The sequence below is a fragment of the Pyrus communis genome, chromosome 16, assembly GCF_041283825.1.
Source record: "Pyrus communis isolate YQ-2024b chromosome 16, ASM4128382v1, whole genome shotgun sequence".
Taxonomy (NCBI): domain Eukaryota; kingdom Viridiplantae; phylum Streptophyta; class Magnoliopsida; order Rosales; family Rosaceae; genus Pyrus; species Pyrus communis.
The window spans coordinates 26,635,117-26,655,212 of NC_142580.1; the positions used below are offsets into that span (position 1 = coordinate 26,635,117).

At 38.9% G+C, this 20,096-nt stretch overlaps 1 protein-coding gene across 2 annotated transcripts; it reads left to right on the plus strand.

Annotated features, from left to right (window-relative positions):
• Positions 1-7,642: 7,642 nt before the first annotated feature.
• On the plus strand, positions 7,643-11,953 carry LOC137731000 (tobamovirus multiplication protein 2A). 2 transcript variants are annotated; one of them, XM_068470032.2, is made up of 7 exons: positions 7,643-7,819; positions 8,408-8,667; positions 8,814-8,913; positions 9,057-9,137; positions 9,224-9,328; positions 11,040-11,255; positions 11,544-11,953. In XM_068470032.2, the coding sequence occupies exons 2-7, from the start codon at positions 8,429-8,431 to the stop codon at positions 11,649-11,651; spliced, it is 849 nt and encodes a 282-aa protein (XP_068326133.2). In that variant the 5' UTR covers positions 7,643-7,819; positions 8,408-8,428; the 3' UTR covers positions 11,652-11,953. The 2 variants fall into 2 exon arrangements, with proteins under 2 accessions (XP_068326133.2, XP_088544163.1); XM_088688037.1 differs by having other exon boundaries at positions 7,691-7,819; positions 8,168-8,667.
• Positions 11,954-20,096: the final 8,143 nt, after the last annotated feature.

Genomic DNA, 20,096 nt, shown 5'->3' on the forward strand with positions numbered 1-20,096 from the left:
GTAGTCCAAGTGATAGGATTCTAAGATTTTGAAATGCGGATTTGGTGTATCTTACAACACGAGTTGATGACAGCCATGCACCACCTGTGTCTGCGTTCCCGAAACGGCACCCGCCTTTTTCAAGAGGATTCACGGCATGTCAAGCCCTGGTAAGGTTATTCGCTTTGCATCGAATTAAACACATGCTCCACTGCACACCTAGAAAAAGAGGATGAATCAAAACATAGTTGCTACAGCAAAACTGGGCACAAAGAACTAGCCAGACTGACCTAAATGATCCAATTTTTTCCATCATTTTCATATCCGTAATATTGCAAAAAAATGCCCGACTCCAAGTTGTTCAAGAATAGTGGCGTTGAGTTTATCCAAGTTTCTCATGCGTGGTTCCTGCCACAACACTTTCCAAGTGTGTAGTGACGTTCGTTGTTCAATCGCGAAAAATGGACTCGATCCACTTATTTTTATTTCTTGAACCAAGAGATCCATGAATTGGGATCTTAATGCATAAATGGTCCCTGTTTTTTTGGGATTAACAGAATCATTTGCGTGGAAGTCCACTTCTATGCACTAGATTCTACGTGCCGGGGGGGGGGGGGGAGATTTGCGATTGACCTGCTGGTTAAAGGTTTGTTGCATTTCGAAATCCGTTTTCAAATGCCGCCCCCCCCCCCCCCCCCCCCCGCTCCCTGAGACCTTTCGCCTCAGCATCCCCCCACAAGAAACACACGCACGGGCCCCCGTAAATATTATTTGCAAGTGTATTGAGTAACATAATAGTGAAGTAAAGATTTTTAATACTGGTGTTGTATTTCAACTAGACGATGGCATTGCTCGAAACATCTTGCCATCTAGAGATGAGTAGAAGAACACCATGCATTGATGAGTGGTGGGGGCTGATGTAGACAAGTTGATCAAGACAGTGGATTGTGAATCCACCATGCACGTATTCTATTCTCGTCGTTCACCCATAAAACTTACTCAATCCAATTTTCATTTTAAAATTGGATTTGAAAAGGGGAAACAAAAGTATGGTTGTTGGTTTCTTCCCTCACAAAAGATAAAAGTTTAGACCTAAAATACATATATATTTAGGGGGAGACAATGAGTTTTTTTTCCCAAAAAATATCGAAACATCATGAACAGTCTGGTAATAAAACCAAGTGTTGTTGTTACTTTCTTCTCGGTTCCTTCTTCTCTTTCTTCCATAACCCGAGCTTAAAGAAGGAAGAGATAAAAGGGCCCCTTAGAGAATGTGGTAAAAAATCCACAGTAGAAATGGCTTTTCTAGCTTGTTAGTAAAATCATGCCTTTTTTTTTTTTTTTATATATATATAGGAGCAGCTACTTTCTAGGACAGGGTACTCTTCATTCTTCATTTGGAACTAAGGAATGTCAGGCCGGGGGTTTATGCCTTGTTTTATTATGAGCCCAAACAATGGATTCAATAAGTTCTTGCCAATAACCATGGCCGTTGGATAGAAACATTAAACTAAAATGGAAGGTTAGGGAGTAGTTACAGATATTTGATTGTACCTCTAATCTTCTTCCCCCTTCCCATATCAATGTGATCGACGTCACTCACATCTTTGATCGGTCTGTTCATGCGGAGTGCACAAAAGATGACTAGAGGGCAAAATCTTGGCCCAACTCTAAAAAGGAGGATACAAACAAAATTAATGAAACGAAAATGATCCGAGTGAATGGAAAGGAAAAAACAAAGGATTAATTCCACTTTAAAGAAACACGGTATAAAAAAAAATAAAAATAAAAAGAAAGACCCATTTTTTAAATTTATTATCTGCATGGGAATCAAGAACAAGAAAATTCAAAATAAAGGCCATCCTATCCAACTTTCAGGCATTAAGATACGTTTCAGGCGTGGATGATTATAAAAAAAGGATTCCCAGCATATCATAGGAATCATTTTCTTGAAATCCCGCACTTTTCCAAACCAAGTGTGATTTCTATGTTATGAATGGATGTGGATGTTCTGTCCTAAATAGAGCTGTAATGAAAGGGAAGCAACATATGCATATATAGATAGCTATAGTTATATTTAGATTTGAACATGTTTATTAATCAAAATTGGCCTTTTTACTTATTTATTTTATTTATTTATTTGTACATTTGTACATCGGGTCCTTTAGATTTCGAGTCCCTTTTTTTTTTTTTTTTTTGTTTAGAAAGATTATCCTTTTCTTTGTTTATGTCTCGGGTTAGAACGAATTACTATAAATTAGCCTATGGATCAATCGACATTTTTCACAAATCTTAAGAACGGAGGAGCTTTTATTTCTTGTGTTAAAGGAGATTCAGGAAAAGATGGAATAGGAAGACGTGTTTCCAGATTAAACACGAAACAGTTTGAGAATGGGGAGTTAGCAAAGTTAGACGAGTCCCCATCCATCTTCTTATGACGATTCCAAATCTAGGATAGGAATTAAAAGTTACTCCATAATAATAGGAATCTGCTTTCCAGTTGCTGCTTCACTCCTCAGGTTTTCTTGGGCTAGTTAGTTGATGATAGGTTCCCGTTTTTCGTAATCCTTGGTCTTTCATTTTTATTATCTCACAAGGATAGGTACACTCAATTTAAATGGAAGAATTTTTTTAGGTCGAATCATTACATAGAAATATCAGTATTTGATTGATCTAACTTCATATAATTTAGTATTTATTCAATTTACCAATTGACCAAAAAAATTGGATAAAATCGACTGAAATGAGAATCTTTCTCTATACCATAAAAATCGCACGTAAATAGATACACCTTTTGAACAAATGGAAGTCAACCTGAAGGTGAATATTAAATAACAAAATTTCTAGGTGCAAGTGAGAGGTCTTAAGTTTGATTGTTCTGAATCACGTGATGCCCTTTGTTTGGGCTAATTCGATGTCCAAATAGTAGTTTTAGACGAACATTCATAGAATGTCATTTAAAAGCTTATGTTAGCTTTTATAATTGATACACATGCTTAGTTGAGGATAGAAAGGAGTCAGGCAAGGAACCTAACGAGAAAGGGTGCTCTACTTACATGTGAGTGGATCTCCTTGAAAACTAAATGTTTTAGATTATTTTTATATGTTGATGCATATTATGATTATCGATAGTCTTTGAGGAGACTTATATCTAGTTAGACTTGAATGATATCTTGAGGCTATTGGTGATTTATTTTTACAACATTGTTATCATACATATCGTATAGCTGGTTATGGTCATAGGTTATTTGCAAGTACTTATTTTCTAATAGAGGCTAGAATCTCTAGTAGACGTTAGACATCGATCCGTAGACGCTGTTTTTAGTGGTCATATGGTCAATTTAGTGGCGGCCAATATATCTTGGCCTCGTAGCTTGTGTTATTGGGGTCTGGGTGTGTCAGTTTGGTATTAGAGTATAGTTAGGGGATATACATTTACATCTTATGATGCCAACAATTGTGCTAATAATTTAATGTCTACTTGACAGAACTATGCCACCTAGGCATGAACGTACTCCTAAGCATTAGCTCAATTGATTCCTAATGCTGATCGAGGCTGCACTTAGGCGAAAATTGTTGTGAGTCATGATGCCTACTCTTTTGATGGTTAAGGAGTCGGAAAAGAAGCCGAATCTTAGTTGAAGCATATGGACGATGTTCTCGACGTAATGAGATGTCATGTGGATCAATGAGCGAGCACGACAACTTTCTTCATGGTCGACAGCTCTAAAAATTGGTGGAAGACGAAGTGCCATAACATTCGGGTTGATAAGGTTTGGACTTGGGATCTATTCAAGGAGTGGTTCAAGAAAAATTTTCTGGGTCTTGAGTTTCAAGCTATCAAGAGGCGAGTTTTTGGCTCTCGAACAACGCGAAATGTCTGTTGGCGACTGTGAATGGAAATTTTGACTTTTGCTTGAGTATTGCATGTGTATTTGTGATAATGCATATGAGAAGAGGAGGCAACTTATTTCAGGTCTAAATTCGAACTTGTGCACCTATGCCTTGGTGAATGATGGTGTTACCCTATGAGATAGCTTTCTGCAAAGCTGAACGGGTTGAACAAGTGAATAACAGAAAGAAAGAAAAATAGATAGTGAAGCGTAAACAAGCAAGCACTTATGATGGTGGTGGATGACAATTCAGCGGATTCAAGAATAAGTTTAACGCCAAGAATATCAAGGAAGCATTGACTATGGGCGGAATGAAGAGTAAAGCATCTTTTTAGAAGAAAGGTAAGTCATCCAGGTCTACTACTAGTGGTGGTTCTAATAATTTACACCTCGTGCCAGTAAGGGTTCTACCGGTAGTGGTCGATTCTCTGGCAGTGGGTCTCAGGGTGGTTCTTTTCAGAAGGATCTCATACTTTTGTGCACTACTTGCTTCTCCTATCACGATGGTGAGTATAGATCGGATACGGGACTTTGCTTTAACTATGGTCAACCAGGACATTTTTAGAGGAATTTTCCTAATTCGAGGCAACAATCGAGGATATCTTATGGAATCACTCAATAATCTGATTATGAGGTTATGGATAATTCTTATCAGCAGTTTGCACCTTATCTTGCGTATGGGCATCAGTTCTCTCAGCCCATTCTATATGCCTATCCTCCTGTTCACTAGTTTCCTCAGCCTATTACGCCTCAAGTTCCACAACAAACTTCGCAGTTTAGTCAGCATAATACTTCTCGATAGCAGAATAACCGACAGGGTTGAGGGAGTTAGATTCAGAGATCTCGTATTGGTTGTACCTTAGGTGGAGCTAGTCGTTCTGGTGGTGCAACAAAATTAGATGTTTGCAATGAATCGGCAGCAGGCTGATGAAGATCCTAATGTTATCACTGGTACGTCTAATGCTTTTGACTGTCTTGCTCTAGTTTTGATTGATTCGGGTGCTACCCATTCTTGTTTATCTCCTCAATTTGCTAGTATAGTGAATGTTCAACCTATTTCTCTAGTTATCTATCCTTACAGAAGAAACTGTTAGAATTAATTGGGAATTAAAAAATTGTTTGATTTTTGTGGGTGTAGAGCTCATGGAAGTGGATCTCGTACCATTACATATCTGTTGACCCTAAAAATTACAAAACCTACGTGGCGCGCAGGCCGAGTAACTAATAAGCTAACTACGTCCTTCGGTCGAATGCGGGGCGTGCCAACTCGTCGGTCGAGCTTAGCCGAGGAGTAAAATTTGTTGATGTCGCTTTGAGCGCGTCGCTGACTTCTCTATCTTGCGATTGCGACCGAGGAAGGAACGCTCTCGGTCTCTGGGTTCTACAGCTTGAAGACAAGGCTGCTAATTCTGCGGAGTTCACAAATCGTCCGAGCCCGATTCGGTCACCGTGATTATATTCGTGAGAGTATAAGCACGTCGAATCGAGACCAAACTGTATGGACACAGGTACTCGAACGTGATGTATGTCTTGATGGTAAACATAGTTCGGCCGTCGGAATGCCGAACCCTGAAACTCACTTGTGAATATCCAATCATAAAACCATTCGGCGACCAGTACGCCGAGCAATGCAATTCGTAACACCTAACTATGCCGAGGAGGCTAGTAAGATGACCTCTGCCAACAAAGGTTCGAGAACCTTTCTCGACCGAGACTTGGATAGATAACCCGTCGACCTCGACGCAGTGCTGTTTATCCAAACTGAAGGTGCTTCTTGGTCGGCCGATTCTGCGGCAGCAGTGCTGTTTATCCAAACTGAAGATGCTCGCCGGGTGCTTCCACAGTGCTGTTTATCCAAACTGAAGGTGTGTCGGCAGGAAAAGAAAAGGAAAAATCTCAAGGTGTTTGAGAGGTTTTGCGCAGGGCAATTGTATGCTGATTTAAAGGTCCTTTTCCGTTGCATGATTTCTTGTATTTATAATGCCCCATTCCTTGAAACCAATTCTGATTTGGATTGGGAGTCCTTGCCCCATTTCGACTCTAACTCGAACAAACCTACTCCCACTGGGATTCTGAATTTTCCTCTTTTCGGGGCTCCATTCCTTGCCGGTCGAGAATCCTGGTTGCACCAGGACTTCCTCGACCCTTTTCTATTCATCCGGACTGATAGAATTTGGCCGACCCTGCCAGCTTGCCCGGGAGTTATTATTTGGCCCATAGTATTTATCATCACCTTGGGCCGAGCACATCCTGCCGCTCGGCCCAACAATAATATTTTGGGCCCAAACAATATCGTAGACTCATATCTCATCTTCGGAATGTATTGGCTATCGAGATATCATGCTCATATCGGTTGCTATCGGAAGTTGGTTTTCCTTCGTCCACCTGGAAGGCCACAAGTGGAATTTCAAGGTGAACGGAGAATCATACCTTATAGTCTCATTTTTCGTCTTCGAGCCAAGAGACTCTTGTCTAAAAGATGTGCAGGGTACATTGCTCATGTCATGGTACAAATAAAAAAATGATAAAAAAGTTCTTAATACTGAAGATGTTCCCATCGTGAATAAGTATCTTAATGTATTTCTGGAGGATCTCCCTGGATTACCACCTAATCGGGATATTGAATTCACCATTGATCTATTGCCGGGTACCAATCTTATTTCCCTTACTCCTAATCGTATGGCACCTGTTGAGTTAAAGGAATTGAAAATCCAATTGCAAGAACTGGTTGACAAGGGTTTTGTTCAGCTGAGTACTTCTCCATGGGGTGCTCCGGTTCTATTTGTTAGGAAAAAGAATGGTAGCATGCATTTATGCATCGACTATCGTCAATTGAACAAGGTGACTATTAAGAATCGGTATCCTCTACCAAGGATAGACGACTTGTTTGATCAACTGAAAATGGTGAAAGTCGTTTCTAAGATCGGTGTATCTTCAAGCTGAGGATGTCTCTACAACAGTATTTCGAACCCAGTATAGTCATTATGAATTTCTTGTTATGCCTTTCGGTTTGACAAATGCTTCTGCAGCCTTCATGGATTTAACAAATAGGGTTTTTCAACCTTATTTAGATAAGTTTGTGATTGTATTTATCAACGATATGTTGGTATATTCTAAAAATGAGCAAGAGCATGTTCGACATTTGCGGTTGGTGTTGGAAAGATTGCGAAGAAGGAAGTTGTTTGCGAAGTTTAGCAAGTGTTAGTTTTGCTTGGATAGCATTGGTTTCTTACGCCACATTATCTTGGCCGAGGGAATCTTTGTCGACCCCAAAAAAATCTTCACTATTCTTAATGGGGAGCAACCGAACAATGTTACCAAGATTAGAAGTTTCTTGGGTTTGGCCAGTTGCTACGGGTGGTTTTTGAAAGATTTCTCTTCAATTGTTGTCCTGCTTGCTAAGTTAACCCGAAAGGGAGTAACTTTTAAGTGGAACGAAGACTGTGAGCGTGATTTCCAGGAATGGAAGCATCACCTCAATCAAAGCCACGTTCCCATGGATGTAATACTCATCCATGTGACAATCAAGCTGGACTTGAGGATGAATGGATTCATTATGTTATATGCTGATGCAACTTTGAGGATGTTGACTTTCCCTTCAGCCGCATATCGTCCAATGATATTGAAGCATCTATCGAAATGATTTGACTAGATCATCCCTTGGCTTACCACTGTTGCGCCCAGAAACGGTCCAACAGAAAAAAGAGAAACAAGGTCATTAACGTCATTCAATAGAAAACAAAACAGTGACGGGGCACAAATGCGAACACATGGGGGACAAATTAAAAACGCCAACTGGCAATTAGACAAAATAAAGTACCTCACCTGACCGCCCTTCTTCCTACTTCGGCTAATATTGCCCCTGCTCCTCGTCCTCTGTGTCTGGTTTTAGAATCCGAAGAAGCTCGAAAATCCGACAGGCTCCTCGTACTCGTTGCTTCTAATCTGTAAGTCTTGTTCGATCTCTCCTAGATTTTTCAAACCATTCTGAAACTTTAATTATTTTGGTTTTTTTTTTTTAATTTCTGAAAAAATATATTTATTGGTATTTTATTTCGTATTAAATCTGATTTCTATTAATCTGGAGGGGTTAAATTTTCAGCTTTTGGAAAAATCAGATAGCTTAGTAGGTTGGTAAATTGAGGTAATTACGTTTGCAATGAAGCCAATTTTCTCGATGAGCTACAGCTGAATTGTATATCTGGTTTTTTTTTTTTTTTTTTTTTTTTTTTAATTTGTTAAAAATAATTTTCATTGATTTATTACCCTGATCTTGGAAAATGCATATTGTGGAGAGATGGATTCTACATTTCCAAGCAACCAAACACAACTCGATGTGTGGATTATGGAAATAATCGTGAACTCGCGATGGTTAGGAGTTGGATTGTGTGATTGAGTACTGATCTTTGGGTTAAATGCTTGACAATGACGGAATTAATTGCGACCTAGTGATAATTAGTAGTAGACGTAATTGTGGGCTAATTGTAATTGACGAAATAGAAGGGACCCATTTGACTTGAATTTGGAAACTGAAGGGGTCGAAGAAGTTGTCGAGGATGGCCTGCAGAGGGTGCTTGGAGTGCTTATTGAAGCTATTGAACTTTGTCTTGACCGTTGTGGGGCTGGCCATGGTGGGCTATGGGATCTACTTGCTTGTGGAATACTTGAGAGCTGCGGACACAACTGTAATGTCTTCGCCTGTGGGCGACGTTCATGATTTGGTACAGCTGAGCCGGCCTATGCTCATGACTGTGTCTCTTTCAGATAATATCTTGGATAATTTGCCGAAAGCTTGGTATGTCTACTACTAATTCACCAAAATTCTTTTTCGATTTTTGAGTTATAGCTAGTTATACATAGTGTTTGCTATACCTGTTGAGTTCAAGCCGATAATTCTTCTTTCTTTTTTCCTCCCATTTTTGACCCCACATGCTTTTGCAGGTTCATATACTTGTTTATTGGAATTGGAGCAATTATATTTGTCATCTCTTGTTTTGGTTGCATGGGTGCTATGACACGGAATGGCTGCTGCTTGAGTTGTGTATCCTAATTACTTATTCTTTTTGTCTAAAAGTATATCAGATAATAGTATGCCTGTCATATTGAATATGTGCATGTGCATGAAGCGATGCTTTATTTGTTTTGGTTTTATTTTAACAAATTGGGGTCCTTAAGTCAACATAGTATTCGGTCCTGGTGATCCTTTTGATCTTGGTAGAGCTGGGAGCTGCCGCCTTTATATTCTTTGACAAAAGCTGGGAAGATGTAAGTGTTGTATCTGTTGATGTTTTGAAATTTAAATTGTAATGGTACGATTCAGTATCTAACCAGTGTCATAAGTTGCTGTTTAGGAAATCCCAACGGATTCAAGTGGAGATTTTGAGATGATATATGCATTTCTGAAAGCTCATTGGAACATTGTGAGATGGGTTGCTCTTGGAGCTGTTGTCTTCGAGGTAATTTTTACAATTTCAAAATCTTGTCCCGCGGTCTTCAGTTTTGACATGTTTTATATGATTTTATTTTGTATTTTTTGGGTGAATTTAGGACTATATCGTTCAATCATTTTAAGGAAGATTGTTGGCATGACAGTCTCTTTTCTGGAAGAAGTTCCCTCCCTTCCCCTTCTTTGGAATTATATTTTTAACTCTTCATTTCTATATAGAAAGTTAAAAGATGAATAGAATGGGGTGGACGTGTTCTTAGCAAGTAGTGCATGCAAAGAAAGGAAAGGAAAGCAAAAGTATACTTAGAATCTGCGAACAAAACATCTAACCTGAAATTTCTGTGGAGTATTTACTTCTGTTTTCATTGGCTAGACTTGAATTGCTTGCCACCATTGAGTTGGTTCCGCCTTGGCCTAATCAACATGTAGGATAAGAAGAAAAGGTTTAATGCTTTGGATCTCAGCTTGTATTGTTTACTTATATGTTTGAGTTTCACCTGATTGTATGAATCCATATTTTCTTGTTAATAGTCGTCGATTTCCAACGCCTGAATTGATAGTAATCATGACTCCTTATATGATTTGAAGTATTTACTTGTTCTGCACCTAGATGACGATAGCAGTGATGGAGTTGTTTGCATAAGCATGATTGGTATAACTAATATCCATTTTTTTATTTTGCAGTGTATGTTTGTTTGCATGAACTGGGATCTTATTGTAATTCTAAGTACAATTTTCTTCATTGCATTAATTAAAAAAAATTTGTTAATAGCACGGAAATGATACAAGTCAATTTTTTTTTTTTTTTTTATACTCAATTAATGTAGTCCCTTTTAGGGGCCGCTTGATAACCATTTCATTTCTAGTTATCAGTTATAATTTTTTTTTAACTGAAAGTCAAAATTTGAAAACTCAAGAAAGTACTTTTCACTATTTGGTTTTCAGTTTTTGTTTTTTATTTTTCATTTTTTTGAAAACTGAGTGTGGTTATCAAACGAGTATTCAGTTTTCATAAAAGGTGAAAAGAAAAAATGAAAATAAAATGGTTATCAAATGACTGTTAGTGAGCAACACTTCATAATAAAAAATTAGGAAGACATCTATAACTGTAATATTGGGTGCAAAATAGTCTGGTGCAATAACACTTGAGTTCAGGGGGTTTTCCCTCTTCAAAGTCGGGTTTAAGTGTTTTTTACTATGACATGCAGTTTTGACGGGCTCATGTGTGAAAGTCCTCTTTCTAATGGCATTATTCCTACATGACAATGACATTAACGAAACTTCCTTTATATATCAATACTCTAGGAAACTTGTGGATATCTTGTCGCTGCTTCATAACATTCTTTTCTTTAAGTAAAATATGTTTCTTACCAGAAAAACATTGAGAGATATGTTTGCATAAAAGTTCAAGAACAAAACCATTGCAATGTGACATTAATGTTGGTTCCAGAGATAATGTTAGATCAGAAAATGACAGCCAGCTCCTTAAAATTTTCTCATGAACTTGTACCGCTTTGCCAGATATGGTTAATGTTTCCTCATTAACCGAATAAGGTTTTGGTGCATTCTTTCTTTAGCTGTACAATATCATTGCTAAGATGAGCGTTCTTACGTTGTTATTCTTGAATCTAGGTTTAGTGGTTTGGAAATAACCAGTTGAAGATTGTTTTGTTTTCTCATGCGATATGTTGCATATATAATGATTGTCCATGGAATTTCAGGCTCTACTTTTCTTGCTAGCTCTTGTGGTTAGGGCAGCGAATAGACCAGCAGAGTATGACAGTGATGATGAGCTCATTGCTCCAAGGCAACAAATTAGGCAGCCATTGATCAGCAACCGGCCAGCTGTTCCAGCAACTGGTGTACCTGTTGCTGGGGCTTTTGATCAGAGAGCACCAAACAGAAATGATGCTTGGAGTACACGCATGAGGGAAAAGGTGAGGGATTCTGGAAAAAATAATTCCTTAAAAGTTTGTGTGAGATGTTAGTATAGAAATATAGCCATGGAAGTCTCAAAGTAAGGCCGCCATATTAGCATGCTTGCCTTAGACTTTTGTTGATTGTTCCAACACTATCAGGTTACCACATTTTTGTGATTAGATAAATTCCGTTTGTCATTTTTATTTTTCCTATCGAAAACTCAAAGTGTTCATTTTAATTTTTTCCGTAGCCTATGATTCTGATGCCCGTGCTCTGTTTTGTCTGTTGACGTGCACATAAATCAGTACGGACTTGATACAGCTGAGTTTACATATAACCCATCAGAGTCACACAGATTCCAGCAAGTTGCAGCTCAACCACAAGAAGAAAGGAGCCGATGCATTGTCATGTGATAAAGGTGGATTTAACCAAAATTAAACTTGGGTTTGGTTTCTGAAGACCACTTCTTCGACCATGTTAAAACTTCAAGATTTGCAGAGGATGGTCTGTTCCTTTTTGTTGAGTTCGTGTACAACAATTTTCTTTTCTTTTTTCTTTCTGTTTCTCTTTTCCATTTTGTTTCAGGAGCATTATTTAATTCCCCGCAGAAGCGCGTGTTCTCTTTATATGTATTACCAGTTGGTGTATAAATTGTACTGCTAGTTAGGGATTATGGAGTGAATAATTTTATGAGACATTCTGGCAGTTACAATGATGTGCTTGATCTATAGGTTTTGACCTCCTCCCCTTCACTGATCACTCATGCAAGGATACCAGCAGAATGCCCAGAGCATGAGGATGACGAAAATGGTGGTGATGGCTTGATTTCGTGGACAAGTAGAGATGGCCACAGTGGTGACACAGAGTGCATGGAGAGATTGGGAGTTAAAGAGAGGGAGTTTCAGAACTGATGGAAGAGAGTGACCGAGAGTGCTAAGCAAGCTAACTTAGATTATCCAAGTGAAATTACCTAAATATAATTAGGTAAACATAAGAAAGTATAAGAAAGTATAAGAATTAAGCCCTCGAGGCTTCGATTCAAATTTCGTTTTCGATTTCACATTCACATGCATGAATATAATTAGGTAAACATAGGAAAGTATAAGAATTGAATTTCGATTCAAGGCTTGAAAATTACTCAGGACACCTACTTAGGAGTATCACACGTCTTGGGAATAAAATAACATTATTTTAAGCGATGTGTTGTAAAAGTCCACCCACTTCTAGAAAATTTTATCCCCGAAACTTCTACAACGACTAGTAGAAAAGATAGGGATATTTAGCTCTCATACTTTCTTCATTTTCCTAGGTGGCTTCTTTGATTTTGTGGTTTGGCCAAAGGACTTTCACCAAAGGTATCACCGAAGTGTTTTCTCTCTCTGATCCAGTGTAGCAATTGGTTCCTTGATGTGGTAGAAACTAATACACAAATTAAATCCTATAATTTAGACAATTGTAGTATGAGTAAGTAGGGATCATTCTAGCCGTGGATTAGAAGGGATGTTAATCAACACAAACTAGACTTAAAAACAATAAACTAGACGAAACTAACACAAATAAGAACTAAGGGGGGGGGGGTTTTGGACGAATTTAAGAAACTAAAGTAAATTGCATCAAACAAAGTAAAGTATGAATGAAAATTGGGTGAAAGGCTAGCTAGAGGATTCTTCTCCACACATGAACCATATGCATACAAATCGATTTCCAGTTATTATTCCTATAAACCATGAATGACAATGCCCCAAATTAATCGTGAACATCACTAATTAACTCTCAGATTTTCCTAATTTCATTGAATTGGACTTAGCGACGCAACCAAATTATTCTTATCAAGTTCCCTATATGAATAGCATGATAGAGATACATATCAAAGATCATTAAGTTCTGTAAAAATCATAAGCATTGACAAGGCATTCGTAACTATGAACTGCATGATACTCCTACCAAGAGTTTACTTAACACAATCATGACTAGTGACCTTTACTACTTATAAATATAAGTTCATAACGATTAGGTGAAATTCCCTTATATTCTAGCATCAAATCCCTGCATGCAAACTAAGTATGCATCCTTAATAAACATACAAGAACAAGTTCTTAATAAAACAGATAAGTAAATCGCATTCACGTTTTATGAATCAATAATTGAATGTAATCAATTCATATAAAACATATGTTCATGGCTTCGAATTCACCTCTAGCTAAAAAGAAATTTAGTTACGCATGTTTATCATAACTGAAAAACAATCTAAAATAAACATTGAAACTTAAAACAAAGATAGAAAGAACTCTTGAAAATTCCAGCAACTTCAATGGATGAATGGTAGGCATGGCACACTCTAAATCTCTGCAGGAATTTCATATATATAGGGGGAATGGCTGAATCCAAGGAGGAAAGGGCTTTGGCGTTTTTGAGTTATTTTTGGACTAAAAATCAGGTCGAAAGTATTGGAATGTGATTAGGATTCCTCCTTGCAGTTGAAGATAAGATAAGATAATGTTGGATAAAATAGGATAAGATAAGATAGAATAGGATAAGATAAGATAATGTTCCTCTACTATAAATAGAAAGGAGGGGTGTATCATTCAAAGCCCCCTCCAATTCAACACATAGCTACCCTGCGCAAACCTCTCAAACACCTTGAGATTTTTATTTTCTTTTTTCCCGCCACCACATCTTCATTTTGGATAAACAACACTGTGGAGGCAACTGGCAACATCTTCAGTTTGGATAAACAACACTGGAGTCGTAGAATCAATCGACCGAGGAGCACCTTCAGTTTGGATAAACAGCACTGCTTCGAGACCGACTGGTTATTTATCCAAGTCTCGGTCAACAAGGAGTTTCGAGTCCTTGTTGGTAAAGGTCATCTCATTAGCCTTCTTAGCAAAGTGAGGTGTTACCAGGTTACTACATTCAGCACACTGAAAGCCAAATTTGATACTAAACTTCGCATAACTAGTAGTCTTGTCTTCAAGCTCTAGAGTCCGAATGCCGAGATGTGTTCCTTGCTCGGTTGCAATCACGAGATCAAGAAGTCATCAACTTGCCCAACGCCACTTCAACATACATTTTACTCCCTGCCTAAGCTCGGCCAACGCGCTACTTAGGCTAGGTAGTTTTTAGGGTCAACGTTTTGCCATGCCCAGTGAGACCCAATGCTAAAGCTACGAAGTTCATGACCGTTGAGACACGATTAATAAAAAAGAAAACAACTATGGGTAAGTCGACTACAAGTTTACCACTTATAGTTCAAAGTCCGATACAAGATAATGCATCGCAGGCATAGGATTCCTCTGTTGCCGTGACACCTGAAGCCACAAACATGGTTCGTCGAGAAATGAAAATTAATCTCAGGGGTCATAATCATGACGGGCCTTCACCCAAACTACCAAGAGAGCAAAAAAAGGTTTTATTGAAGGCTTAGTAGAAGATTGTGACGATGAAGACGATGAGATTTCTGGCGCAACATCTAAATCTTTCTTTTGACGACGATTAGAAGAGCAATCTCAGCAATTTGAGCAAATTTTTGGCTGAGAGATGAAAAATGTACTTGAAGCGATGTGTGATAATAACTCGGTAAATAATAAGTTGCTTGAAATTTTAGTTGACAAAGCTCACAAAAATGAGCCCATTGATCAACCCAGGTGGCCCCCTATTTTTAAAGAATACTCCCTTGGGAGGGGAGAGGCTACCACCGGTGCAAGCCGAGTTGGAGCTTACTAGGCCCAGAACGATCAATCTTGAAAAAGTATATGGTGAGCCAAGCACCAGTTCGGTCGAATTTGGCCGAAAAACAGAAAACGACGTTTGTTGATATGGTTGAAGTCTAGAGAAAGATCAATTTGGCCTTGGAAAAAGGGCCGAAATTCCTAAAGTTCATCCATCCATATTCGGCCTTTGTTGTAAGGTTTGAGTATCCCTGAGGATTCAAGATCCCAGACTTCAATCTTTTCATTAAGGAATCATCTTGTCCTCATTAGAGCACGTGGCTAGATTCACTGCACAATGTGGAGATGTCAACAATGATTTCCATGAACTACGACTATTTAATTTCTTGTTGACAAGCACGGGGTTCGCATGGTACATCAACCTTCCACCAAATTCTATACAAAATTTGGAGGAATTGTTCAAGAAATTTCATGAACAATTATATCGACCTAAAATGGAAGTGTCGGTTTCTTCTTTGGCTAAGATGGCTCCATCTGATGAGTCACTAATGGAATTTCTTACCAGGTTTAAATCGGCCAGGAATTGGTGCCGAGTACCTCTCCTCGAGGTCGAATTTGTTAGGCTCGCCCAGATTGACCTAGATGTGGAATACAAGAAGAAATTCTTGAGGGCAAACTTTTGAGATATGTATGAGTTGGCTTAACATGTCGAGCAATATGATTATTTGCTCGAAGAAGAAAAAATCTCAAAAATTCTAACCTGTGGGATGATTTATAAGAATCCAACGGTAAGTTATGCATCAGTCAGGGGCGACGAATCCCAATATGTTAGTATAGACATGGTCGAGATAATGATTGACAACCTTATATATGCAAGGCACTGGCTCATGCTAGTTCCAAAGATGTCCAAATGCGCTCGGCCTTTGTTGAAGTAGCCTTGAAAACATCAAAGTGTACACTTTTGATATCACCAAGACCGATGCTATCCTCGACTAGTTACTACTTGCAAAGATCATTAAACTTCAGCCAGGGCATGACATTCACAAGGCCAAAGATTTAAAAGGAAAAACATACTGCAAGTATCACAACTTAAACAAACACACGACAAATAATTGCAACGTGTTCCATGATGGCATTCAAAGCTGGATCGACAACGGCAAACTGAAGTTCCTAGAGAAAACACAAATGTTAGTTGATGCTGATCCTTTCCCTTTGCAAATGGTAAGCATGGTGGACTCCCACTTGCCAAAGGATTAGAAAAAAGGAAAAGTTGAGTACATCCAGACATATTGTGTCCCAAAACAGAATCCCCTACCGTGCTTGAAAATCGATTTTTCATCTCAAAACGACTAACCTAGTTTCTTCTTGAATCCAGTTTATACCGAGCCAATATTTAACTCCTGTTCTGATAATTTTGGGAGCCTAATAATCTTATGTAGTAGATGCCAATCAAAAGTCACCATAGCCGAACCAAAACCACAGAAACTTTTGGTCAAACCTGTACCTACGATTTTGGCAAAATCTCAGTTAATGCTCGGCTCAGGTCAACACCAGCAAAGCGTTTTAGATAGACTCGGCCCTCAACAACAGAATAACAAACTGCCTTCAGCTAGACGACGACTTGATTTCCATGGGCTATTTTATGATGAGGATTACTACGTACACAACTCTAGGAGTTCAAGTTCATCCATGACCTAGCAAACCTTTAAACCACCTAAGCCACGAGACCACCGTTGGTATAGTTACAATTCCCATGCCGATGCGTATATTGTTTTGTCTAAGTCCTAGAAATGTCGATGACAAAGGATGGACTACATGGCCCATCGATGAGCGGCTCAGAAAGTTTCAGTCATAAAATGGCAGCTTAAATAAGGGGTAAAAAGGGAGGATGATCAACAAACTCCGGCGATCATGACTGAATTGCTTCAAGGAAAAAAGGTAACTAATTGCGATGTTGAAACCAAGATTGAAGAATTTGAGAAAAATAATCAAACTCCTCATTCAGCCTGGCAAAATGAAAGCTCGTATCGAGCACTTCAGAAAAAAGCCAAAAGCAAACTCCCTCCATTACCGCCGCATGAACCATTGATCAAAGTCAAGCAGAATTGCCACCTGCCATTTTTCGGTTAGGCTTTGGAATACATGGAGGAGTTTCACAAGAAATATTTGGCCAACGACTTGTACGACCTTCCAAAAGAATGCCAATAGTCTATTGATTTAGCTTTAACCAACCCTGACACCAAGCAAATCATCCAAAAATGGTCAAATTTGGGAATGAAGGCTAGATTCCAACACATCCACAAAGCCAGTGTTCTCGACTTCGATGTGGATCTATACATTGATCTTGATCCTACCGATTTCCCATTTCTTTAGATGAGCTCCAGTATCCATGACATCATTTTGAGGTTTTCTCAGCCATGTCCTTATTTGGCCTCATAACTGAAGAAATGGAACGCGTAACAAGGTTGGATGCCTACCTAGACACAACGGATGCTCGCATCGCATATCAGGAGTGAACTCGCAAGGCTTTGCAAGCGTAGAACCAAGTCCCAGTGCTAGTGGAACTAGTTGTTGAAGTTGAAGATGAAATGGCCACGCCAGATACACTAGGTGAACATGTTTTACTTGTAGCTGAAGATTACGATGTTAGTTTGACCAAACATCAAGATATTTTGCTAGAAATCTAGAGGATGAAGGTCGCGACCTGATTAGCCCTTCGGTCCTTGACAACATGGAAATCAACATGGTCCATGCCCTATCTGTAGAATTCCAACCAACCACATCTCAACCAAGTTTTTTTGGATAGCGATGTGGTTGCTAAAAAGACTACGCAAGTATCCTTCGTGGTTATCGAAGAGGCCGAATCGATTAGCAAGGATAACAAGCTCAGAGCAGCCTTAGCCAAGTTATTTCCCAAATCTTCGGTCGTTAACCTTCATCATTTGAAGTCGTTGTACGTAATGGCCCATATTGAAGGATATCCGATATCCATATTTTTTGTTGATTGCGGGGCGATGGTCAACATCATGCCTATTTCTATAATGAAAGCCTTAAGACGCTCTAAAGATGAACTCATTCCATCCGGCGTGACTGTGAATAGCTTTGTTGGCAATAAATTTCAAACTAAATGAGTCCTCTATTAGAAGTAAATATCACAGGTCGAAATCACATGACTGTGTTGTTATAGTTGATTAAAAAACCGAGTACATTGCATTACTCGGTCGTGACTAGATACACTAGACTGGATGTATTCCATCTTCACTATATCAGGGCCTTATTTTCTAGGACGACAAATCGGCCGTAGTTCATCCAGCCAATAGTTAGCCATTCGAGGCTAACATGATTCAAGCTCGTTATTATGATGATCAGGTCGCCTATATTGCTCTACAAGGTTTCAATGAAGAAGGAAGGCCAGCCAAGATTTCCGTCCAAAAAGCCATCGAGGTTGGCTCCAAGACTATTTAGGAAGATTCGACAAGACTTGGATTGGTTGATTTAGCTTATGATTCTGATTACTGATATAACACGACATGATAGACACACGGCCACGGTTTCATCTATTATCGAACGACTAATGGCCCATTGGTATAAGATTTCTCAACAGCGGAATTTTGGCGTAAACTTAGTAGAGTTCCTTGCTGAATGAGATAACTGCCCAGTTCTATCACTAGATAAAGTCCAAGTTGCACCAGCCAAACTCGAAGACAATCAGCCTGAAGTCAAAGATCCTTTAGGGGAGGTAAATGTTAGAACGACCGATGATCTTCGACCTTATTTATTAGTGCCCTATTACGCTAACCAATAAAGGCTGAACTTTGTAACTTACTTAAGGAATTCAAAGATTGTTTACTATGTCAATTGCGTAACGAGTTGGACAGAGAGACGCAAGAGCAGCACCATGTGAGATTTTTATCCCGACGTGAAGCTCAATCTCTATTCATTAGTTCAGCGCTAAGATGTAGAACTATATCATATATAGGTCAAGAGATCATCGTAGGATCAAGGTGAAATAGTTCACAAGCTGCTAGGTTGTTGTTTTGATGCTTAGACTTGATCGAACATAAACTGGTATCAAACCCAGATGTAAGCCATTCCGCCAACCTCCCCGACGATTCTTGATTGAAGTTACAGCTCGACATAAAAGATGAACTAGTTCAACTTTTAAAAGCCTGCTTTATTTAAACAGCCTGATATGTCGAATGGTTGGCGAACATTGTGCCTATTTTAAGGAAAAATGGTGCTTTGCGTATCTGCATTGATTTTCGTAATCCAAATTTGGCAACTCCTTAAGATAAACACCCAATGCTGATTTCAGATTTGTTAATCGACGCCCAACAAACCACGATATTTTATCTTTCATGGACAGCCATGCTGGGTACAATCAAATCTTTATCGCTGAAGTCGATGTCCATAAGACTGACCTAGGAATGGGTCGTTATGCCTTTCAGTCTTAAGAATGACGGTGCCACGTATTAGCGTGCCATGAATGCCATTTTTCACAACTCGATCGGCATTGTTGTTGAAGTATACATCAATGACGTTGTAGTCAAGTTTAAACTCTGCTGAACACATTTAGAGGATCTTAATTGAACTTTCCTTCGGATGCGTTAGCATAAGCTAAAAATGTGCCTTTGGCGTATCTGCAGGAAATTTTCTAGGTTTTCTTTGCATCATCGAGGAACTAAAGTGGATAAAAACAAGGCTCGGGCAATTATAGATGCCTCACCTCAGACGACAAAGAAACAATTACAGTCCTTGCTTGGTAAGATCAACTTTCTTCGTCAATTTATTTCTAATTCGATAGGAAAAATGAAAGCTTTTACGCAAATTAAGGTATCTCTTACTAGTCCTCCTATTCTTATGTCGCCTTAGCGCGACAAACCCTTCCAATTATACATCTCAACTGTCGAAGAATCCATTGGTTATCTCCTAGCACAAGATAACGATACCGGTCAGGAGCAAGCCATTTTTTACCTCATCCAAAATCTCAACTCCGCCAAAATATCGGTCGTTGAGAAACTTTGCTTAACTATATTCTTTGTCACATCTAAACTCAGGCATTACATGCTCCCTTCAGTTACTCAGGTCATTGCCCAAACTGATGTTATTCGATATATGCTCACTCGACCGATAGTCAAAAGTCGAATTGGAAAATGGATAATGTTGTTATCTGAATGTAGTTTGCAG